This window comes from Bos grunniens, chromosome 14 (genome assembly GCF_055505025.1).
Source record: "Bos grunniens cultivar Pamir isolate PY7600 chromosome 14, Bosgru_T2T1.0, whole genome shotgun sequence".
Taxonomy (NCBI): Eukaryota; Metazoa; Chordata; class Mammalia; order Artiodactyla; family Bovidae; genus Bos; species Bos grunniens.
The window spans coordinates 59,095,184-59,120,591 of record NC_141178.1 but is presented as its reverse complement, the minus strand read 5'-3'; the positions used below and the strand labels follow the sequence as shown (position 1 = coordinate 59,120,591).

Below are 25,408 nucleotides of genomic sequence, written 5' to 3'. Positions count from 1 at the left end.
AGGAATTTGGCACACAAAGACAAAAGAACAGCGAAGAAGCAATATGAGAATGCTGGATGTGAAGTCTGAATCAAACGTGAACAGGGTGGTGGAGCGAACAGTGGACCCTGAGCCTGTTGACAGTGCAATGTTGAGAGACTCAGAAACACAGCCAAAGAGGCTCAGTGAAGACAGACTTACTGAGATGAAGGAGGAGCGCGGTTGTGATGAAAAGGGTGATGATGTCCTAGAGGGGGGATACCATTAAAAAGCTATACGTTAAAAAGAAACTAGAAATATTTCATGACCAAAGTCAGAAATATGACAGCTCACCAAGGCATAGGAAAAAAAAATGCCTTAAGTTATGTAATGAGAAAACAAGCACTGTTCATACTACTATTGATGAGCTTGGGTTTTTGGTTTTTGTTCTTTTTTTTTTTTTAACAAAGGCATAGAATATTTTCTTAATATTACTAATGTTTTAGATGATAGTACACTAAATATCAAGCTTCCCAGGTGGCACTAGTAGTAAAGAACTGGACTGCCAACGCAGGAGATATGAGACATGGGTTCGATCATTGGGTCAGGACGATCCCCTGGAGGAGGGCATGGCAACCCACTCCGGTATTCTTGCCTGGAAAATCCCATGGACAGGGGAGCCTGGCGGGCGTCAGTCCACAGGGTTGCAAACAGTCAGACACAACTGAAGTGACTTAGCACAGCACACAAATACTGAATATCAGTTCTACCATTTTATATTTTCCTTTACATTTATAACTGAAAGCAAAGACTTAATTTTTTGTAAAACTTTATAGGTAACAGAACAATCATAATTTTTCCTGTTGATTATTAGGACCATTTTGCAAGTTTTCAGCTTGCGTGTTTACTTTCTCTGGTCCCATGCTACTGCTCAAGATGAGGTTTGTCTGTACCTAAACAATTTCTTAGATGGAAGGGGAACCACTAGATTAAAAGAAATTTGAGAAACATCAATCAGATCCTTATTCAAATAAATAAACAGTAAAAATACTCAAAGAAACTTGAATACTACTGGATATTTAAGAATATTAAGAGGTTATTGTTATTTATGATATTTGATTATATTTCAAAAAGATTCATTAGAGTGATGTCAGCAAGACAGAGGGATAAATAGGAAGCCCCAGACCTTCTTCTAACACACATACCAACCTAACAGTGATACACAGACCACAGTATCTTTGTGACAACTCCAGGAACCAGGCAACAGGCTGCAGCATGAGGTGAGCACAAAGCCAAGAAGGGTCACAGCAGGTGACCACCCACACCCCCGTCCAGGATGAGACCAGAAGAAAGCCCCCAGCTTCTCTCTTGGAAGAGAAAATAGAGTGGAACATGAGTCCCATGTCCTGGCTTTTTGCGGGACTGCCTAAGGGACTAATTTCAGTCTCTGGAACTCAGGGAACTGATGGGAAAGCAGTATACTGTGTGTGGTTGCCGGACTCGAGGCCAGTTGAGAACAAAGTCATGTTCAGTTGGAGTTATACTTTGGCCACCTGATGCGAAGGACTGACTCATTTGAAAAGACCCTGATGCTGGGAAAGATTGAAGGTGGGAGAAGGGGACGACAGAGGATGGATGGCTGGATGGCATCACCGACTCGATGGACATGAGTTTGAGTAAGCTTCGGGAGTTGGTGATGGACAGGGAAGCCTGGTGCTCTGCAGTTCATGGGGTCGCAAAGTCTGACATGACTGAGTGCGACTGAACTGAACTGAATCGATACCATGGAGAATGCAGTACCATAGACAGACACCAGAGGGAGTAAGAGATTACAGGCTCCTGAGAAGCAAACAGGCAAGTCTCTGTCTCTAGTAAATCATACACACAAGCCCAGAGAGACGTACCCCCAGAAAGTGTGAGAGGTTCTCAAATCTCCAGCCAAGATGACTTCCCCTACAGACTAGACTTCCCCTACAGACTGGGGCTTCCCTGGTGGCTCACTGGTAAAGAATCTGCCTACCGATTTAGGAGACGCGAGTTCAATCCCTGAGTCAGGAAGATCCTCTGGAGAAGGAAATGGCTATCCACTCTGGTATTCTTGCCTGAAGAATTCCATGGACAGAGGAGCCTGAAGCTACAGTCCAGCCCATGGGGTCGCAAGAGTCAGGCACAAATTGGTGAATGAACAACAGACTGGGAGGGATGGCCATTTTTCACATGCCCAAATTTCAACAAAGGATCACATGGCTTACAAGAAATTAAAAGGGGGGAAACAAACAGCTCAATCAACTGATCAAAATAAATTTCCAGAAACCAACCCTAAAGAAACAAGAGGTCTATGAATTACCAGACACAGAATTCAAATAACCACTTTAAAGGTGCTCAATGTGCTAAAAGAGAGCACAGATAGACAACTAAAGAAAATCAGGAAAACAGTGGTTAAACAAAATGAGAAGATCAACAAAGAGACAGAAATTATTAAAAAAAAAATTCTGGAGCTGAAGAACACAATAACTCAATTAACAAATTCAATAGGAGGATTTAGCGGCAGACTTAATCAAGCAGAAGGAAGAATCAGCAAATGACCTGAAGACGATAATTTGAAATTACTAAGTCAGAGGAGCAGAAAGGATAAAGAACGGAAAAGTGAAACAGTTTGGGGGTTCTGGGACACAATCAGGCAGATCAGTGTAATAATTATAGGGGCTCCAGAAGGAGAAGGAGTAGGGTATGCAGAGAGCTTACTTGAAGAAATAATAGCAAAAAAAAGAATTTTTCTAAATTTGAGGAAAGAAATGGACATACCAAACGACTGCAATGGAATGAAACTAGGGCTCAATAGCAAAGGAAAAATGGGAATATTCACAAATATGTGGAAATTAAACAATACACTCTTGAAAAATAATCTAATTTTACATCTCAAAGAACTAAGAAAAGAACAAACTAAACTCAAATTTTTACATCTCAAAGCACTAAAAAAAGAACAAACTAAACTCAAAGTTAGCAGAATGAAGAAAATAATAAAGATTAGAGCAGAGATAAAATAGAGAATAGGGAAATAACAGAGAAATTCATAAAACTAAGAGCTCAATTTTTGAAAAGATAAAAAAAAATGACAAATTCTTAGCTAGATTAACTAGGAAAAAACTACTTAACTAAAATCAGAATTGAAATATAAGACATTACAACTAATGCCATAGAAATAAGACGGATTATAAGAGAATACTATAAATGCTTATATGTCAACAAATGGGATAACCTAGAAGAAATGGATACATTCCTAGAAATACAGAACCTCTTAAGACTGAATCATGAACAAATAAAAAATTTGAACTAGTAAGGACATTGAAGTAGCTTTAACAAAGAACAACAAAGAAAAGTCCACGATCAGACAGCTTCACTGGGGAATTCTACCAAACATTGGAAGAAAAACTAACACCAGTCTTCTTCAAACTCTTACAAAAAACTGAAGAGGTGGGAACAATTCATAATTCATTCTGTGAGGGCAGCATTATTCTAATACTAAAACCAAACACTACAAGAAAACTACTGATTATATACAAATATAAAATCAGTCCATGGTACACCTGAAACTAATATAATGCTATATGTCAATTATGGTGGTTTGGTTTAGTCACTAAGTCATGTCCAACTCTGGGGACCCCGTGGACTGTAGCCCACCAGGCTCTTGTGTCCATGGGATTTCCCAGACAAGAATACTGGAGTGGATTCCCATGCTCTCCTCCAGGGAATCTTTCCCAGCCAGAACCCACGTCTCCTACATTTCAGGCAGTCTCCTGCATTGCAGGCGGATTCTTTACTCCTGAGCCACCAAGGAAGCCCTCAATTAAAAAAACTCACACCATTATCTCTGATCAATACACTGAAGCATTCCTCAACAAAATACTAGCAAGTCAAATTCAACAGCATGATCAAAGGATTATATACTATGACCAAGTGGGATTTATTCCTGCACACAAGGATGCTTCAGCCCTGACTGAAGGTCAAGTGATCTTCAGTAAGGGTGCCAACTGATGCTTTTGAATTGTGGGGCCGAAGAAGACTCCCAAGAGTCCCTTGAACTGCAAGGAGATCAAGCCAGTCAATCCTAAAGGAAATCAATCCTGAATATTCATTGGAAAGGCTGATGCTGAAACTGAAGCTCCAATAGTTTGGCCACCTGATGCAAAGAGCCAAATCATTGGAAAAAAACCTGAAGCTGGGAAATACTGAGGGCAGGAGAAGGGGATGAGACAGTTGGGTGGCATCACCAACTCAATAGAAAAGAGTTTGAGCAAACTCTGGGAGATAGTGAAGGACAGGGAAACCCTATGGACAGGAAGTGCTGTAGTCCATAGGGTCGAAAAGATTTGGACACGACTTAGACTGAACAACAAAGGTGCCGAGACCAAGCAACCGGGAAAAGAAGTCTCTTCCAGCCAATGGTGTTGGGAGACATACAGAGATACACTGCAAAAGGAAGCCGTCTACAAACATCACCTTATACCATACACAAAAATGTACTCAAAAGGAATTGGCATGAAGAGGCAACCTACAGAATGGGGGAATTTGCAAATCACATATCAGATAATCACTTAATATCAGAATATACAGAGAGCAATATGTTTAGTATTGTCTCACATGTATTTTTAAAGAGAGAAATTTTATATGGCTAAAGAAAAGATATTGAATAGCTTAAAATCACATATACTTGTATTTATAAGAAAAGTTCTGAAGATTTCAATATTAACAATACCTTTTGGGGTGGGTGGGTTTTATGTAAAGAAAAAAAAAAAGCACTTTATGGGACAAAACGTACAGAAAGATCAAGTTCTCTTGTTCTAGAAGTCTAATTTGCTATGAAAGTGAAAAGTAGTATACCTAGAATGAGAATTAGTTCTTCTTATTTTCTAGAGGTTAAACTTTGGCTTTGCCACATTCTGCTTTGGAGTTGGACCTGTGTACTCACTAGTTTGGTGAAGGAGGAAGCAGGTAGGAAAGCCATGTCCTGGGCTCAAATGCCCCTGTAAATAATCTCACCTAACACCATTGGTCAGCAGTGCACCACACCCTGTGGGAATCAAGGTTGCCGTGGGAGAAATCTATGCACTTAGCAAACCAGTCTTGATTTTGTTAGAAAATGTCTCCCAGAGAAACAAAGGAACCCCCAGTATGACCTTGAGATAGACACAAGTACCTTCATTTTGCACATGAAAATTGAGGCTCCAAGAAGTATTTTATTAAGCCTGCATATCCATGTAATTAAGCTTGAAACAGATTTGACAGCCCAGCCGAGAATTTCTCCTCTCTTGCCCGTTTACCTTACATCCCAGGTCCTGAACCTATTTAATACATACTTTAGGAGCCTCAGGTGGAAAAATCTGACCTAGCAATGCATAGCTGTTGTCTCCGGTTTAGCTGCATGTTTAAAACAAAGTAGCTGTGAATCTAATGGGAATGTGTTAAGGACTGGAGAGCCTCCCATTTTCAACCTTCCTCTGCCTTGGGCTAATTTGTGGCTCAAATGGTAAATAATCTGCTTACAATGTGGGAGACCCAAGTTTGATCCCTGGACAGGAAAGATCCCCTGGAGAAAGGGAATGGCTACCCTAGTATTCTTGCCTGGAGAATTCCATGAACAGGGGAGCCTGGCAGGCTGCAGTCCATGATATCCCAAAGAGCTGGACATGACTGAGGGACTAACACTCTGCCTCCCTAATCCATACGAGCTGGCCTACAACCCAGACTCATTGATATCGATACCACTATGTAAACTACCATTATTTTGTTACGAATATTTGAAGGCCCAGTATGGATTTTAAGTAGCTATTTTTGAATGTTTGAGTGTATTAACATGTAGAGACATCACTTTGCCAACAAAGATCCGTATAGTTAAAGCTATGGTTTTTCCAGTAGTCCTGTACAGATGTGTGAGTTGGACCATAAAGAAGGCTGAGCGTCGAAGAACTGATGCTTTTGAACTGTGGTGTTGAAGACTCTTGAGAGTCCCTTGGACAACAAGGAGATCAAACCAGTCCATCCTAAAGGAAATCAGTCCTGAACATTCACTGGAAGGACTGATGCTGAAGCCGAAGCTCCAATAATTTGGCCACCTGATGTGAAGAAATGACTCATTGGAAAAGACTCCGATGCTGGGAAAGATTGAAGGCAGGAGAAGGGAAAGACAGAGGATGAGATGGTTGGATGGCATCACCAACTTAATGGACATGAGTTTGAGCAAGCTCTGGAGTTGGTGATAGACAGGGAAACCTGATGTGCTGTATAGTCCATGGGGTCACAGAGATGGACATGACAGATTAACTTAACACAACAAATGCATTTATGTATATTTTCTCATTTGTCCTTTTAAAGTCCTCTGAGGTAGTGGGCAGATGTTTATTACACTTTAGTTCATTCATGTTAAGTGAGTTACTGAAGGTCTCAAAATTTCTCTTTATTTTTAGGGGGAAAACGTTAATGTTTCCTTTGGAGAAGAGGGAAAAAAAATCTTACCTGAAATAAAGTCATTCAGTCACGTCCAACTCTGTGACCCCATGAACTATATACTGTCCATGAAATTCTCCAGACCAGAACACAGGAGTGAGTAGCCTTTCTCCTCTTACAGATGAGAATTAATGACCAAAGAGCTTAAGTAAGCAAGTTTAAGGTCACCTAACTAACCAGCTGTGGAACTTATGACTAAAAACCCAGTTAGTTCACTGCTATCTCCCCTGTACTACATTATCTACAGTTAGGATAGGGAAGCCTGGTGTGCTGCAGTCCATGGGGCCAGAGAGCCCCACAAAACTTAGTGACTTAACAAAGGAATTGAAGATAATAGCAGTTCCTGAACTTTAAGTGCCAGGTTTTAGCTGTATTTCAGGCCCTATGAATTGCTTATGGCTTAAATGCAATTATCCTTGTGTGATGACAATTGCTAAACCATCAGTCACCCTGGCATGTGTTGGTTAAATTTCAGAACTGTATTCAAGTGCATCTTTTGATTTAGGAAGGCACATTTTGCTTAACAGCCTACTCTTTAGCCATTAATGATCTTAACTGCCACTGTAGTTGTAGAACTTCCTAGTGCAGAGAATGCTGAAAATTGGGCTAGAGGGCAAGTCAGTAGCTCACTGCCTGGCTGATTTCCTACCAACTTCTTCAGTTGAACTGAGAACACCAGCTCCTCTAGGAAAGGTTAAATCACTGCTGGCCTCAGGAATAGAACTGTAAGACTCTTACGCAACGAAATTTTCTTGTTTCCCCAAGCTAATTAGAAGTTGATCTGGCACAATGTTATTGTAAATGGGTTAATATAGGTTACTTTGGAGAAGGCAATGGCACCCCACTCCAGTACTCTTGCCTACAAAATCCCACAGACGGAGGAGCCTGGAGGGCTGCAGTCCATGGGGTCGCTGAGGGTCGGACACAACTGAGGACTTCACTTTCATGCATTGGAGAAGGAAATGGCAACCCACTCCAGTGTTCTTGCCTGGAGAATCCCAGGGACAGGGGAGCCTGGTGGGCTGCCGTCTGAGGTTGCAGAGTCGGACACGAGTGAAGTGACTTACCAGAAGGTTACCTTAGCATAGGTTAGCATAGCATCTTTGCTAAACCTTAGCATTAACACCTTTCCAGGTTCCGCTCTACAAAAATCCCTTTTCAACATCTGGTGTTTTGGAGACCTGCTAGGAGGAAAAAAACAGAATCAAAAGGACTTGGATGTTGCAGAAGTGTTTTGGGATGAAAATTCCAGTATCAGAACGATTGTGTGGCATGTGTTGGACATGGGTTGAAAACCAGGTGTGGGGGCTTGTCAACTTACAGTGAGGCTCTGGCATCTGGCACATAATTGGATAGAGAAACCTGAACAGCTTACGTATGCTAACTGAAGCCACTGGACAAGGTAACCCAAAGTGGGCTGGGTTCCTGGGAAGAAAGGCAGGAATTTCATTACTGCAATCCTAAGAGTGGCCAATTTTATCAGTTGTAAAATGCTTATATACCTGTCATATACTTCTGTAGAATAGACATACATGTTTAGGATAGCCACCCAATTAAAAATAGCAAAGACTTCAACCCTTCAATGGGACATCAAGATGGATCCTCAACCCATGGGCACACTAAAATTTCAGCTGTGCTATTAAAGCTCAGAACACTGAGCAAATTAAAATGCAAAAACCAATTTCTATGTCTACACAATGGGAATACAATGTATAAGCAGGGTCTTGGAGTTAGCCAGTGTTACCCAGTAATAGAGGTTTGGATTTGACCTAAGATGTGCTTTTCAGCCCTAAACATATAAATGCTTAACTTAGCTTCATACGGAATGACTTATATACATAAAGTGAAAAGTGATTCCAAGGAGTATAACACATTCTATAGATATAACCTAAGTACTAGGATTGTTTTATATTTTATTGTATTATATTTTCTTATCTAAAATTAAGGCACCAGTATCTATAAAAGTTTCCACAACTTACTGAAATTTGCCAAATTTAAAAGGAGTTATGACAAATGGCAGGGTCAGATATTAAGACCTAGATTTTGAGTTCCTTGCCTTTTATCACACTAGGTTTCTAACTACAGCTGGTCACATTAGAATCATCCCAGAAACTGCTGACAGTTCCAAAGTTAAACGCACACACATGTTCAAAAACCCCAATATTCATCAATAGCAAGATCTCATGTGGCAGTTAACACAATTCCATTTTCAAATGCTGTCACGTGTAAACTAGCTTACAATGGAAACAGGGTCAAGAACCACAGGCTATCCATCTAATTCTGATTATTCTACTTAAAAGGTGGAATCAATTCCATAACACAACTCTATTTCTAAGACTTGTCAGTATTATAAATAAGTCAACAAAATTTAACAACTGATTATCGATTTATTAAAAAGGTTGATTTAGGCATCGGCAATGGTGACTTCCACCTCGACTCCCGGCTCAATACTGATGGAAGTGATCTGCTTGACAATTTCAGAAGGACTGTGCAGGTCAATGAGTCGCTTGTGGATCCTCATTTGGAATCGATCCCAAGTCTTAGAACCTTCACCACAAGGAGTTTTCCTCGTAGTTATTCTCAGAGTCTGCAACAAGAAAAAATGGAAACCAAGCGTTTATGGTCTGTTGTGCTTCCCTAGGACACTTCTGATATCCAAACGCACATCAGAATTATCTTGGAATTTTTTTAAACATATAAATGCCCAGGTATTGCTTTTTTTCGCCAAAGCTCCAGATGTTTCTATCGAGCAGCCATGTTTAAAAGCAACCGGACTGTAACAGAACCTTTTACCTAGTTTGCTTCACTTTTTCTATTTCATGTTCAGTGCTATTTCACTTAGTTTATGTTTTCTAATTTCTCCATCTTCTCTCCAACTATCATCTTCCACCTCCTGCCCAGGACACACTCTCTCACCTTGGTAGGCATCCGAACTGGTCCTTTCACTTTTAGATTCTTTTCCTTCGCGCCTCTGATCAGGTCAGCACACACTGCAGGGAAGTAAAAGCATCCTTCAGTTGGTTCCCTTAACGCACAAGAGCCGGCTCAAAGTCGAACCGCCGCGGGCTCAGAATAGCGTATAAGACGATCACCGTAAGTCAACACAGCAATTCTCTCCTCACCGCCAACACGGCACACACCAAGTGTGGACCACTCTTAATTCTTGTCTTTTGAAAGAGGACACTGGCCCCCCCGAGAGCCGACCTCGCTCAGGAACAAGCCCCGAGACCCCCGAATTCGCCGCACTGACCCTTCTCCAGAGACTTCACGTTGCGGCTGGTGAGGGTGATCCTAATCCGGTGAATGGCCACCTCTGGCTCCACGGGAGTCTTGCCGGTGTCTTTAAAGGCCTGTTACCACACAAATGAGAATAAAAAACCCTTAAGTAGCTTATCAAGTCCGGGGACCAGCGCGCTCGGACCCTTCACAGTTCCTAGCGGCATCTCATAAGCCCATTCCCTGGACAAACGAGTCCCGTTCCCTCCCTCCAGCCCAATCTTCCTCCAGGACGCGACCCGGACGCCCCCGACTCACCATGGCTGCGGCGTGGCTTCCTGACCGACTTGTTCCTCGGCGAGAGCGAACAGCGGTGAGTCAGGAGCAGGAGCGGGCGGCACACAAGTCCGCTGCAGCCGCGACCGCGTCTTCCTCAAAGAGGAAGGCGTGAGGCCTGTGGGGCGCTTATATAGCCGCACTCGCGTTTGCATCCGGGTCCCGCACGCTTCTCCGCGCTGCCCCGGAAGAGGAATCGTCCGGCGGGCTCTAAGGCGGCTGCGCGAACCGGGGATGGGGCTCCCGCGAAGGGGCAGGCTAGGCGTGGCTGCGCGCGCCCCCTGTCGCCCAGGCGGAGTCTGAGCGCCGGGAGGTGGAGTGCTGGCGGAGCCGTCCTCGGGGGCACCTGGCGGAGGTGATGGGGACACTACAGTTCAGTTCAGTCGTGTCAGACTCTTTGTGACCCCACGAATTGCAGCACACCAGGCCTCCCTGTCCATCACCAACTCCCGGAGTTCACCCAGACTCATGTCCATCGAGTCGGTGATGCCATCCAGCCATCTCATCCCCTGTTGTCCCCTTCTCCTCCTGCCCCCAATCCCTCCCAGCATCAGAGTCTTTTCCAATGAGTCATCTCTTCTCATGAGGTGGCCAAAGTACTGGAGTTTCAGCTTTAGCATCAGTCCTTCCAAAGAACACCCAGGGCTGATCTCCTTCAGAATGGACTGGTTGGATCTCCTTGCAGTCCAAGGGACTCTCAGTCTTCTCCAACAACACAGTTCAAAAGCATCAATTCTTCGGCGCTCAGCTTTCTTCACAGTCCAACTCTCACATCCATACATGACCACAGGAAAAACCATAGCCTTGACTAGATGGACCTATGTTGGCCAAGTAATGTCTCTGCTTTTGGATATGCTGTCTAGATTGGTCATAACTTTCCTTCCAAGAAGTAAGCGTGATTTAATTTCACGGCTGCAGTCACCATCTGCAGGGATTTTGGAGCCCAAAAAAATAAAGTCTGACACTGTTTCCACTGTTTCCCCATCTGTTTCCCATGAAGTGATGGGACCAGATGCCATGATCTTCGTTTTCTGAATGTTGAGCTTTAAGCCAACTTTTTCACTCTCCTCTTTCACTTTCATCAAGAGGCTTTTTAGTTCCTCTTCACTTTCTGCCATAAGGGTGGTGTCATCTGCATACCTGAGGTTATTGATATTTCTCCCAGCAATCTTGATTCCAGCTTGTGCTTCTTCCAGCCCAGCGTCTCTCATAATGTACTCTGCATAGAAGTTAAATAAGCAGGGTGACAATATACAGCCTTGCTTGACGTACTCCTTTTCCTATTTGGAACCAGTCTGTTGTTCCATGTCCAGTTCTAACTATTGCTTCCTGACCTGCATACAGGTTTCTCAAGAGGCAGATCAGGTGGTCTGGTATGCCCATCTCTTTCAAAATTTTCCACAGTTTATTGTGATCCATACAGTCAAAGGCTTTGGCATAGTCAATAAAGCAGAAATAGATGTTTTTCTGGAATTCTCTTGCTTTTTCAATGATCCAGCAGATGCTGGCAATTTGATCTCTGGTTCCTCTGCTTTTTCTAAAACCAGCTTGAACATCTGGAAGTTCACGGTTCACGTATTGCTGAAGCCTGGCTTGGAGAATTTTGAGCATTACTTTACTAGCGTGTGAGATGAGTGCAATTGTGCGGTAGTTTGAGCATTCTTTGGCATTGCCTTTCTTTGAGATTGGAATGAAAACTGACCTTTACCAGTCCTGTGGCCACTGCTGAGTTTTCCAAATTTGCTGGCATATAGAGTGCAGCACTTTCAGAGCATCATCTTCCAGGACCTGACCTAAAACCCCACAAACTCCCCGGCTTGGTGCGCAGACCGCCGGCCTCCGTGCTTGCAGCTTCTACGCTGCAAAGTCCACTGCCCGTAGAAACCCAATCACTGGTACTCTGTGAAGCGGTAGCTTTTCTGAGCACAACTCACGTGGATATCAGGAAAAATGACTGGTCATGTTATTTTTTTAAATTAGCAGTTATTTTTCATAGCCTGGAACATCCTTTTGTGGTATTTCATCCTCTGGCTTCTCAGGCGGGCAGAAACATCTGCAGTCTGTTTCTAGAAAGTACGTGAGTGAAGTTCTTCCGTCTGGACCTAAGGTCAAATGCTCCCCGCGCTGCCCGCTTATCTGGGGGCGTGTCGTGCATCCAAGGCCCCCGCCTGGACACCCAGGCCCTCCAACTGATTCAACTCAAAAGTGTGTAATCTCCTCTGTCGGGATAAAGTGAGGTTGGCCGAGATCCCTGAGGACCTCCCCAATACTGAGCATCTGTCTGTTCATAGTCAGATATGGACAGAGTACAGTGGACACCCGGAGAGTGGTCGGCTGACCTGGTGGCCAGGAGGACACACGTGCTTACAGATGACGGAGTGGTTATGCAGGCCGAAATGGGTGAGCTGGGTTTTGATACAGGGCAGAAGTGAGGGTCAATAACCTCCTATTATTTTGCAGGTGAACCTGAGTGCATAAGAGTGATTTGCTCAGACTCAAATCTAATCCTTCCAGTTCGGGGCCTTTCTTGAGCCTTTCTCTTCTGTTCCTTGGAGGGAAATTATACTTGAAACAGATTAAATAATCTCATTGACTTTTTCCTGGATAATGGGGCACAGCTAATACCTGGCTATCTTTGGCTCACAAAGAATATGTTCTAGATTTTGCTTCTATTTAACAAGTAATTTAAGTGTTAAAATTTGGACATTTTTCAGTTCAGTTATTTTAAAATGTCATCCATTGGCTGTAAAGACTTTATTAATAGAATTTGCAGCAGAAAATCCAAAAACCTGCTTTCTTGTTTTACTAGTTGTAATCTAAATGAGACTTCATAACTTTGGGCTTTTATGTCTTGGCAGGGCTCATGCTCAGTCACTCAGTCATGTCTGACTCTTTGTGACCCTGTGAACTGTAGCCCACCAAATTCCTCTGTCCATGGGATTCTCCAGGCAAGAATACTGGAATTCTTCAGGCTTACCATTTTCTTCCCCAGGGGATCTTCCCAATCCAGGGATTGAACCAAAGTCACCTGTGTCTCCTGCATTGGCAGGTGGTTCTTTACCACTAGCACCACCTGGGTATGGCTAACAGCCATAAATAGACAAAAATACAATTGCCTAAACTCCCCTGGTAGTGATCAACCACAACTGCATTAGTACCGAGTATACATCTTCAGAGAAAGCTTACAGCTGCATTTAGGTTTTACTAGTGCTCAAAAGGGACATGAGTCTGAGCAAACACCAGGAGATGGTGAAGGACAGGGAAGCCTGGTGTGCTGCAGTCCATGGGGTCATGAACGGTTGGACACAACAGGAAGATTGAACGAACAACAAGTGCTCAAAAGACAGCCAGAAATTCAGTGGTGAAATACTTGGGAAGTACATTTGTGATTGTGGTACATCCATTCTTAGACTTCCTGACTATAGAAAAAGAATTTCAGTATAGGAAAAGGCAAAATATCGCCCAGCATTTATGGGGAAAATCATTTGACGTGACTGGTACTAAGGAAATGGCTAGTTGAAATATTAGATGAATGCAATGAAAAAAATCAGTGTTTTGAAGTTTATAAGGTTTAGTTTCAAACGTTTTGTTATATTTTTCTCTCAAAAGTTATCAACTGCTGTGGTACCCAAATTTGTATTAAAATTGTAATATTCTAATATTAGTAAGATGTTCATTGGAGAAAAAGTAACGTTTAATGATAAGCACAAAGAAGAATAAAATACAGAATGCTACATTCAGAGATAAACCACCTATTTACACCCTCAGCTGTGTATGTAGCCCTTTAAAATGTGGGCTCGTACTGCATATACAGTTCAGTAAGCTTTATCCACAGAATGTTTTGTCACAATAATTATACTTCTGCAACATTCCTTTTAACAACTGTCTTGTATGGATGAGTCATTCATCATTTATTCAGCTAGTCTTCTGTTTTGGACACTTAAGTTGTTTTCACTGCTTCACTCTTACAAAAACAGTACACGAGGCACATGCTTCTAGTCCAGGGTGTCTCAGTCTCAGCACAGTTGACATTTGGGGCCACATGAGTCTCTGTTGAGGGGGGCTGTCTTGTGTGTTGTAGGATGTTTAGGGTATCCTGGCCTCTGCCCACTGGATGCCTGTCCCAGCCCCTCCCCTCCAGTTGTGACAAACACATCCCTAGATATCATCAAATGTCCCCCCACGGGACAAAACCACCCCAAAATGAGAACCACTGCTGTAGATAGATTTTTTTAGCTCAGGCTTAATATCTTAGATCAATGACTAGGTATATTTATTTTTTGATGGCTTCATCAAAGAAAAACATATTTTAAATACTTTGGCATTAAGTAAATTGCCCTCTGGGAAGGTTATACTCCCATAGATACTTCTTCTGGCAGTGTGACAAAGATTTTTGTGTGAAGAATAGAATTAAATTTTTGTCTCAAATGTAAAGATATTCTTTAAAAAATTTTTATTGGAGTATAGTTGATTTAGAATGTGGTGTTAATTTCTGCTGTAGAGCAAAGTGATTCAGTTGTATACATGTATATTCTTTTTCATATTCTTTTCCATTATGGTTTATTACAGGATATTGATTGTAATTCGCTGTGCTATATAATGGGACCTCGTTGTTTATTCATCTACATATCATAGTTTGCTAATCCCAAACTCCCAGTCCATCCCTCCCCACCCTCCTTCTCCCTTGGCAACCAAGTCTGTTAAAAAGTACTCTTAAGATCGTTACAAAGTCTGTGTTTTCAATATTGACATCTATAGCTTTCTTGCACTAATTTTTGCAGTTCTTTGGAAACTATCTTGTAAAGCCTTTTCCTGCAGGTATTTGTGTGTTTTTGTGGACAGCCATCTGCTGGTCTTTCGCTGCAATGACAGTGTCATCAAACGACTTCAAAAGGAAATTAGCAACAGTTCAAAACGACTCACTTCATGGTACCCATGTGTACGTGTGGAAAGAAAATAATAAGAATAGATTGTTGAATGTGGATGACTCTGCTTAGACACTATTTTATTTAATTTTTGATCTAAATAAAATTTCTGTGACGACTTCTCACTCTGAAACTTCAGAATAGAAACCAGAAAGAGAAAGAATAAAAACTTGGTCCCGTGTCCACCTCTGTTGTGTGGAAAGGAGGCTCCCGCTTTACTGGGATTGCAGGTGGGGATCCGAGCACCTAACGTGTACTGTCACCTACGTGATAGTAGCTGACACTGCTGGAAAGGGACTACCTGTGTGCTCATCCATTTGTTTGATCCTCACGTCAACCTTGGATTCATATTCTATATACATGAGAAAGCTGAGCTTAGGTGGCCTGCCCAAGGTCACAGGAAAAGCCATTGTCTGAACCCACACTGTCTAGCTGGAACTCAGAGGCTGCATCGTGGCCACTATCCTGTGCTACTTCTCTTCGTGCATGTGCGCCAAGTAGCTTCAGTCGTGTTCAATTCTGTGCGACTGCGTGGACTATAGCCCACCAGGCTCCTCTGTCCATGGGATTTCCCAGGCAAGAATACTGGAGTGGGTTGCCTTGCTCTCCTCCAGCGGACCTTCCCAACCCAGGGATCAAACCTGTGTTGTCATGTGTAACCTGCATTGGCAGGCACCTGGGAAGCCCTGTTTCTCAGTGTACGTTAGTCTAATCTTCATCACTAGTAGCATTAGAATGTCTGAGAGGTTAAAATCCTCTTATGTTAAAGAAAATGACATAGAAGGGCTTCATAGATTTCACTCTAGTTGAGGTCAGAAATTTCACTGAGCTACTAATATATGTTCATTTTAAGATCAGTTCAGTTCAGTTCAGTCACTCAGTTGTGACCGACTCTTTGCGACCCCATGGACTGCAGTGCGCCAGGCTTCCCTGTTCATCACCAACTCCCGGAGCTTCCTCAAACTCATGTCCATTGAGTTGGTGATCCTTGGTGATGCCATCCAACCATCACATCCTTTGTCGTCTCCTTCTCCTCCTGCCTTCAATCTTTCCCAGCATCAGGGTCTTTTCCAGTGAGTCAGTTCTTCAAATCAGGTGGCCTGGTATTGCAGCTTGAGTTTCAGCATCAATCCTTCAAATGAATATTCAGGACTGATTTCCTTTAGGAAAATTTACTGGTTTGATCTCCTTGTAGAGATCCATTTTAAGGTAGAATCTACATTAAAAAAATTTTTGTGTTGCAGTAGAGTTGATTTACAATGTTAGTTTCCACTGTATAGCAAAGTGAATGAATTATACATTCACATATACCTACTCTCTTAGGTCCTTTTCCCGTGTTGGTCATTACAGATTATCGGGTGGAGTTCTCTGTCCTGTACACTAGGTCCTTTTTAGCTCTGCAGTTTACATGTAGTGTGTCTATGGCAGAATCTCATAATTCATCCCTCCCACCTACTTTGTTTTCTACATCTGTGAGTCTATTTCTGTTTCGTAAATAGATTCATTTGTACCTTTTTTAAGATTACACATATAAGAAATAACATGGTAAGTGTCTTGTCTGACTTACTTCACTCAGTATGACAATCTCTAGGTCCATCATGTTGCTGCAAATGGCATCATTTCATTCCTTTTCATGGCCAAGTGATACTCCATTGTATGATGTACCACATCTTCTTTATCCAAGAATCCTCATTTTTTAAAAAAACTCTTTCAATTTTTAGTTTGAAATTCCATAGACAGCCACAGTCAGTTAACTCTGTTTGCTCATTAACATTGGTCCGCAAAGTGAGCAGTGGAAAAGAACCAAGGACACAGGAAGGTCTTTTCACTGACAACGATTCATATGCAGCCTGCTTCAGGGTTGGTAATTTTCAATCATATTGAACTGCTGAGCTCAGGGAATTCTCTGTAGGGGTGAGGCTGAATGCCAGGCCCCCTGGGCCTCAGTACGCCCCTCCTCCCTTTAATCCTCCTGTTCCTAGGCTTGCAGGCCTAGAGATGCTACTGTCCCTTGTTTCAACCTGAAGAATTACTCAGCGCCGTTTTCTAGCTTTCACAGGTAACCTGCAGAGGATATCCACAGCCAGACCTTGTGATTCCGATGTCCTGCAGGGGAGCCAGGGATGTGTTTCTCTTATCAGTTACTTTTTCCTGGGCTTGTGCTTCTCATGTTATGTGGAATTCGTACACTTTTTTCTTTGGCTTTGCCAGGTCTTGGTTGCAGCATGTGGGATCTAGTTCCCTGACAAGGGATCTAATCTGGCCCCCCTCCATTAGGCCCGCAGAGTCTCTGCCACTGGACCACCAGGGAAGTCCCCACAATTTTTATAAAAGATTTCTACAGTTTGCCTTCCTTTGTGAGAAGATTGGAGCCCCTGGCTCTCACCACGGGTGAATTCTGCCCCATCGCTCCTGTATGGGGACGCCCTCTGATGAGACCCCCATGCTCGCCCTCCCACCTGCAATTCCTGTCGCTGTGATCATGCCCTCCTCTTCAGGGAAAAGTGCTGGGCTGTCACCCTCCACGAATAGATTAACTACGGTGCTGATCCCTGGCCTGCTGGCCCCTAGTCGCTAGCTTTGGTGGAGCAGCTATCCCCACAGGAGACACTGGATGGAGAGGCGCGTGTGCAGGAAATGAAGGCATCCTGTGGCCAGCAAGGAACTGAGGCTCCTGCTGCAATAGCCCCAAAGCACTGAGATGCTGCCAGTAACCCTGGGTGTTGGGAGCCATCTTCCCCCTGCAGGAGCCTACAGCTTGAGTGCAGCCTTCACAAGGGACCCTGAGCCTGAGCCTGCCTGGATTCCCGATCCACGGGAAGTGAGATCTAACCACATGCTGTTTTCATCTGCCCACTGTGTGGCAGCTTTTCTGTTCAGCAACAGATAACTGCAACATTGTGAATATACAGATTTATTCATTGCTATATTTTTAAATCTGTTACCATTTTAAAATAAGTAAATGTTTTTAAATTTCCCAATTTTTAGTCTCTATTATAACAAATACTGGCTTCCCTGATAGCTCAGTTGGTAAAGAATCCGCCTGCAATACAGGAGACCTGGGTTTGATCCCTGAGTTGGGAAGATTCCCTGGAGAAGGGAAAGGCTACCCACTCCAGTATTCTGGCTGGGAGAATTCTGTATAGTTCATGGGGTCACAAGGAGTTGGACACGACTGAGCGACTTTCACTTTCACTTTTCATAGCCAATATCTGTAGATATAAATAAACCACGTAAACAAAAGCTCGTGGGGATCCGCAATAATTTTTAAGTATATAAAGAGTTCCTAAGACCAAAAAGTTTGAGAATCACTGTTCTAGAACATTTAAATTGCCAAAACTGACCCCAGAAAAGAGAGACTGAGACAAATCAACTACCATAGAAAGAAAGTATATAGTTAAAAAGTTAAAGTTTATAGTTAACTCTCAAAAAAGCATGCATTCTACCAAATCTGTAAGGCACCCATTACCACACTACTCCATCAACTTTTCTAGGGCATGCAGGAAAAACTTCCAGAGTTGCTTCTTTGGCACCACATATTTTTATGGAAAAATAAGGGTATTTTCCATAACAAAAAAGTTTAGTGAGAAGAGTGGCACTGTTTTTACATTTTTGCAAATCTCTTTAATGTCTGGTGTAATAGAGGAAGAAATATCATATCTGCTTTCTGCATCCAGTCTGTCATAATACTCTGTTTTTGTAGAGGCACAGATATGTAGCTGGTAAAAGGAGGATAACTTTAATTATCTTTTCAGATATTCAGGATAGTCTTTGATATACCAAAGCTGGATGAGTGGTAGTTTCTTCCATTTTTTTAAGTTTTATTTTATTTTTGTCTTCTGATTCATTGATTTCTGCTTTTATCTCAATTTTTATTGCAGTCCCTCAGTTTTTTAATTTTTATCTTTTTGGTCACACCTCGTTCATGTGGGACCTTTGTTCCCTGACCAGGGATTGATCACGCACCCCCTGCATTGGAAGAGCAGAGTCCTAACCACTGGACTGCCAGGGAAGTCCCAGTGATATTTTCTTAAAGATTAGTTACAGTCGGAATCTGAAACCATATCCCTGACCTTTTTGTACTCTCTTACATTAAAAAAAAATCAGTCTCTAGTACCTTGCTGGAGAAGGAAATGGCAACCCACTCCAGGATTCTTGCCTGGAGAATTCCATGGACCGAGGAGCCTGGCAGACTACAGTCCATGGAGTGGCCAAGAGTCAGACACGACTGAGCAACTAACACACACACACACTGGTACCTTGAATGGATCTTTTATCGTTACTCATGTATATTTTTGCAACATTGTGCATTAGTCCTTTGGAAAATATTGATTCACTGGCTTATGCAGCTCTTCTAAATGTTTGATTATATAATATTAAAATGTCACATCTGTTAACATCACTACAGTAAAGTTGTTATGTATTGGGATGCTGTGAAGTTCATGGTGGCAGCTACAAGTTTTCCAAAGTGCGAATTTTTGCTTGAAGCCTGGGTTTTTATTATTGATAATTGACTACTGATTGTTTTCCTTGTTGATGGGCTCACTTCATTCATTCCCCAGGAAATGTCTGCCAAATACTCCAATCTGAATAACCACAGTTTGTCTTTCAATTCTTTTTATATATATTATAAGTGGGACTGCTGGATCACAGTAGTTCCTTTTTACACTTTTTTTAGGAACCTCAATACTGTTTCAATACTCAATAGACGGGACTCCTCTGGTGGTCCAGTAGTTAGGAATCTGCCTTGCAATTCACGGGACGCAAGTTCGATCCCTTGTTGGGGAACTAAGATCCCACATGCTATGGGACAGTTAAGCCCATGCATAACAGCTAAAGAATCTGCACCTCAGTGAAGATCCTGAGTGTCCTGAGTGCTGCAACTAAGACCCGAGGCAGTCAAATAAATAAATATTAAAAAGAATGCTCAATAGAGACCGCTGCACAATTTTACAGTCCCAGCCACAGTGCCCAAGCATTTCAATTTCTCCACATCCTCAACACTTGATATTCTGGGATATTTTGCTAGTAGTCACCCAAATGGATGTTAGGTGATACTTTGTTTTGGTTTTGATTTGCATTTCTGTGACGATTAGTGATAATGAGCATCTTTTCATATGCTTTGTATATCTCCTCTGGGGGTGTCTGAATTCCTTTGCCCATTTGAAATTCAAGTTATTTGATTTTAGTTGTTGAATTGTAGGAGTTTGTCATATATCCTGAATATAACCCGTCATCAGATACATGACTTGCAAATAACTCCTTGCATTCCCTAGGTTGCCTTTTCTCTGTTTCCTTTCACGTCCTGAAGTTTGGTGTAGCCCCATTTGTTCATTTTTGCTTTTGTTGCCTATACCTTTAGTGTCGTATCCAAGAAATTACTGCCAAGTCCAATATCGTGAAGGTTTCCTCGTTTTCTTCTGGGAATTTTATAGTTTTAGGGTTTATGTTTAGATTTTAATCCATTTTGAGTTAATTTTTGCATATAGTATAAGGGTCCCATGTCATTCTTTTGCATGAGGATATCCAGTTCCCAGAACCATTTGGTCAAGAGACAGTCCTTTCCCAACTAAGTGGTCTCAGCACCCTTATCAAAAGTCATTTGATGATGTAAGCGAGGGCTTATTTCAGAAGGGCTTTTATTGTATTCCATTGGTCTATTTCTCTGTCTTTATGCTAGCACCGTGCTCTTTTGCTTACTGGGTCTTTGTAATGTTTTGAAACAGGAAGTGTGAGGCTTTCAAATTTGTTCTTCAAAATTGATTTGGTTATCAGAGGTCCCTTGAAATGCCCTATGCATTTAAGGATGAATTTTTCTATTTCTGAAAAATTTCCATCAAGGTTTTGATAGGGATTATGTTGAATAGGTAGATCACTTTGAGTAGTCTAGGCATTTTTAACAATATTAAAGTCTTCCAATCCATGAACATGAGATGTCTTTCTATTTATCTATATCTTCTTTAATTTCTTTCAGCAATGTTTTGTAGTTATCAGGGTATAAGTCTTCTATGTTGTTGGTTAGATTTATTCCTAAGTATTTTATTCTTTTTGATGTATTACAAGTGGAGTTTTCTTGATTTTCTTTTCAGATTGTTCATTGTTAATGTATAGAAATGCAAGTGATTTTTGTGACTTTTCATTTTTAAATGAATGTTTATGTTATAAAGAATTTTTAGAAATTTGAAAAAAGAGAGAAGTTTTAAAAAAGGAAGAAAAGAAACATTCATAGTTCCCCAGACAACCAGCCCCAAACAAACAAAACTTCTTTCAGTCTTTTTGTCTGTATATTTTATGAAAAATGTATTGATTTTTAAAAGGTAATAATCAAACTAATACAAAGTTTTAGACTCTTCTTCATTCACTTAATGATGTAGTACAAGTATTTTCATAGTATACATGTAGTACAAGTATTTTCATCACCACCATCATAACATTTTGAATCAACTGTGTACTGTAATTTATTTAATCATTTTGGATATTTACCTTGTTTTGAATTTTTCTCCAGAATAAATGGCCCTGAGTGAACAATTCTGTTCATTAAGATGCTTATTTTATGTTTTAATTAATATTTGGTAAGATGGATTTCCAGAGACATAATTATTGAATCAGTGAATATAAATGTTTTAGAGAATCTTAATATACGTTGCCAAACTGCAAGTACTTTCCAAATTATTGTATCCTATGCTGGCACCAGCAATGCATGGAAGATCCTGTTTGCCACAATTTCATTAGCAGTAAGGATTTTGTGCATGTATGTATTTTTAAGACACTGTATTTTTAATTTGCAGTTCTTCAGTAATTGTGAGATATTTTCCTTTTTTTATATTTGTGTCCTAAATGTATTTTCTTTATTATGAATTGACTTTTCAAGATTTTTTTATGTTTCCCTATTAGAGCATGATAATTTTTTAGTTTTATTTTTATGTGTTCTTTATAGAAAAAAAAAAAAACAGTAACCTTTTTCCCCAGTCACACTTTGGCTAAATATTTTTCTCAGTCCCTTGTTCATATTTTATTTATTCACATTTTAATATCCAGAAGTTATAATTTTTATATAATTAAACCTGACAATCTCCTTTATACATTTTTTTCACTGCTTTTATAAAAACTTGGAAATCTCCTCCTCCTGCAAATTCGTATTAACTATTCGATTCTATTTTCCTCCAGTTTTACAGATGCTCTCTAATCCATCTGGAAATGATTTTGGTATGTGGTATGTAAAGTATTTATTTAAAAAAATATATATATAGTTTTAGTAAAGTTGGTGGTAGGCTAAAAGTCCTTGAAAACAAGAAGCATGATTGATTCACTCTTTGGTTTCCTCGGCTTTCCCAGATGGTACAATCACTAAACACGGCTACAGTCAGGAGAGATGGGTACCCTCTTCCCTCTGCTGGGGACACTGCCTGCCTGTCCTGTGAGTGTCCTGACACCTCCCCAGGCTGCTGCCCTCTGTCCTTTGAGGACTTTCCACTTTGCAGGCAGGGAGAAGCGCACCCCAGCAGTGAGCCAGCAGCGCCCCCTGGCGCCTCCTTCCTTCCAGTATTCTCATTTCAACTCCACCTAAAGCCTCCATTGGCTCCAGGGGCAAATTCCTGGAAGGAGCCTCAAAACAGCTTTCTCCTTCCTTCTCTAGAGCAATCCTGATATCTTCTTCAGGGTAAATTTATTTTCCATTTGAACAGTTCCTCCCCAATTAAAGAGAAGTCATTTTTTCCTGGTTGCGGTTGTGTCCTTTTGATGGGGAGAGGCAGAGGGATTGTGGATGGGGGCCAACTATTAATAACAGCCCCAACTTCTTAGTAGTCTTTTCCATGAGGTCTTTGAGCCTCTGTATGGGCTTCCCTGGTGGCTCAGCTGGTAAAGACTCTGCCTGCAATGTGGGAGACTTGGATTTGATCCCTGGGTTGGGAACAGCTACCCACTCCAGTATTCTGGCTTGGAGAATTCCATGGACTGTATACTCCACGGGGTCACAAAGAGTATACTCCACTCAGTCACACGACTGAGTGACTTTCACTTTCAGTTTCACAAATAAAACACCAATCATGGGGGTCCCTCTACTCATCAGGTATCTGCCCTGTTGTGAGTTCCAAATAGAGATCTGACTCTGGGACCCTCTTCAGAGAATTAGGAGGAAAAAAAAAAAACTTTAAAATTAGATTTTTGTTGCCTAAGGAGAAATCTGTAAAATATGGAGAGCGGGAAGAATGCTGATAAATGTAATCTAAAAGTTGTCCTCAAATCTAATTAAAACCAATACTGGACAGTGGACCTGTTGTTGTTTGGATGCTAAGTCATGTCCGACTCTTTGTGACCCCATGGACTATAGCCTGCCAGGCTCTTCTGTCCATGGGATTATCCAGGTGCAAATGCAGCAGTGGGTTGCCATTGCCTTCTCCAGGGGATCTTCCTGACCCAGGGATGGAAGCCGCATCTCCTGCATTGACAAGCAGATTCTTTACCACTGAGCCACCAGGGAAATCCACGATAGCAGGAAATTCAGAAATAATTGTGGAAAGAAACATTCCGGGAGACAGTGAGTGATGGTCACGTGATCTACCCAGAGTAGACCAGTGTGACCCTTGTCATGACATTCACTTGAGAAATAGGGGAGAAAACAGGTTATTTTTTCTGTCTTTAAAAAAGATTCTTATTCTCCATCTTGCGTCAGAATTGGAATTTCTTAAGGACTTCACAATTACTCACTGTTTGACAAATATTTGGTCAGACGGACAGTACAGTGTGTTCTAATATGATTTACCGTTCCGAAAAGGGGCAAGGTCTACTTCCAGTTCTGAAGCCAGGGAGATTCTGTAACTCGACTCCTCTGTAAGAGGACTGGCTTCTGGCATTGGCTGCCATTATTCTGTCAAGGCTTTTTTCTTTCTCCTTTCCCTTTAAATTTCTTCTGGCTGCACTCTATTATTCCATAGACCTTTAGGTTTTCCCTTTTTGTAATCTGATGCCCTATCCAGCAGTGTTCAGGAAGCTGTCTTGCTTTAGTTCAGTCCTTCTCAGCTGCTTCTGCTTTCCTTAGCTGAATGGGTGGCTTATGTTTTTCTTTTAGTCTTTTGGGGGAGACTGTACTGTTTTATTACTCTATTATAAAGAAAGTATGGATTACTCATAGTGAGTTGATACACATGTATCAGCATAATCAAAAAATATTTAGTTCAATCACTTTGATATTGTTTGTTTCTTAAAATTCTTTTTATAGAAAAACCACATTAAAATATGTCCCTATCATGCTTACCTGGCAGGAGAGATACCATGATCAGGAAGGTGGTTTTCCCAGGGCGAGGCTCATCCATTGCACTCCTGATGTGCTGACCTCTGTGACTTTCCCGAATGTGGGAATCTCGACCACATAATTTGTGGTAGTAGGGGACTGTGTTCGTGCTATCCCCTAAAAAAATATATATATATATCCCTATTGTCCATCTTCTCCTAAGACCTAGCCACACACTCAATTTCTTTTTATTTTTGAATTTAGTTTTGATTTTCATCAGTTATACATGCACATCAAAGAGTCAAATAGTTGCACTAGAATTATTACCACCCACCCCCCCGCCAAATCCCTCTAGAATGTCACACAAAGTCTTAGAGTCTCCCAGCCACTTTTAACTTTTTGCTATCAATTTTGTTGTCTAAGTCTGCACCTCTAAATAGTGTGCTTATGTAGACTCTTCTTGATTTGTTTAGTTTCAGTTATTGTTTAGTGACTTCTGTCTTTGGAAAATTAGGATCACTCCTGTTTCTGTTCTCTATAGTCATAATTCTTTCTCTACTCTTCATCATTTTTATGTTATAGCTCTGATTAGATCAACATAGTGTATTACATCATTAGAACTCTACAAGGCTATTTTGAACTGAATCATTTCTTATGAAAATTGGCTTTTCTTGTGCTGCCCAATATTTCATGCCCCCTAAAGGCTAATAAACTTTGTTTTATTTGCTTTGTTTTCTCTGTACTCATCATTAAGTTAAATCCAGACTCTCTTCAAATTATGGAAGTATTCTTTCAGTCCATTCAAACACAGATATTCATTTACTTTATTGTCTTTGGATCTTCAGACCTGCTCCAGTCTGCTTGTGATCTTTACTCCCCATCAGCTTTGCCCTTTGTCTCTGTATTGTACTGATTTCCTGGATCCTGTGTTTTCTTTTTCTTCTTCTTTGGTTTATATACTCGCTTTTGGTGGAGTAAACCCTCAAGTAGTTCCCTGAGAAAAGGTGCACAGAAGTAAAATTGTGAGACCTTGCATGTGTGGAGAGGTCTTTAGTCAGCTTGCTCATTCAGCTGATAGTTTGGCTGGGTATAGAATTCTATGTTGGAAATGATTTTCCCTCAGAATTTTGTAAGTAGTAGCCTCCATTATCTTTCAGGATTCTTATCTTTGGTAAGTGATCTGGATTTTTAATAAAATTCCAGAGGTTTTCAGGACTTTCTCATTGTCCCTACTGTT

The 25,408-nt window shown here is 41.4% G+C and overlaps 1 protein-coding gene and 2 non-coding genes across 3 annotated transcripts; 1 reads left to right on the top strand and 2 right to left on the bottom strand.

The window, feature by feature from the left end:
• Positions 1–8,829: 8,829 nt before the first annotated feature.
• On the bottom strand, positions 8,830–10,119 carry RPS20 (ribosomal protein S20). Its single transcript, XM_086336935.1, has 4 exons — positions 9,997–10,119; positions 9,713–9,812; positions 9,379–9,452; positions 8,830–9,049 (listed from the first exon to the last, which is right to left on the bottom strand). Exons 1-4 carry the CDS (start codon positions 9,997–9,999, stop codon positions 8,867–8,869), a joined length of 360 nt encoding a protein of 119 aa, XP_086193061.1. The 5' UTR covers positions 10,000–10,119; the 3' UTR covers positions 8,830–8,866.
• On the bottom strand, positions 9,523–9,589 carry LOC147359489 (small nucleolar RNA U54). The gene has a single exon (XR_015141374.1). It is a non-coding gene; the product is annotated as a small nucleolar RNA U54 (small nucleolar RNA).
• Positions 10,120–24,187: 14,068 nt separating the features above from the next.
• On the top strand, positions 24,188–24,351 carry LOC147359487 (U1 spliceosomal RNA). The gene has a single exon (XR_015141401.1). It is a non-coding gene; the product is annotated as a U1 spliceosomal RNA (small nuclear RNA).
• Positions 24,352–25,408: the final 1,057 nt, after the last annotated feature.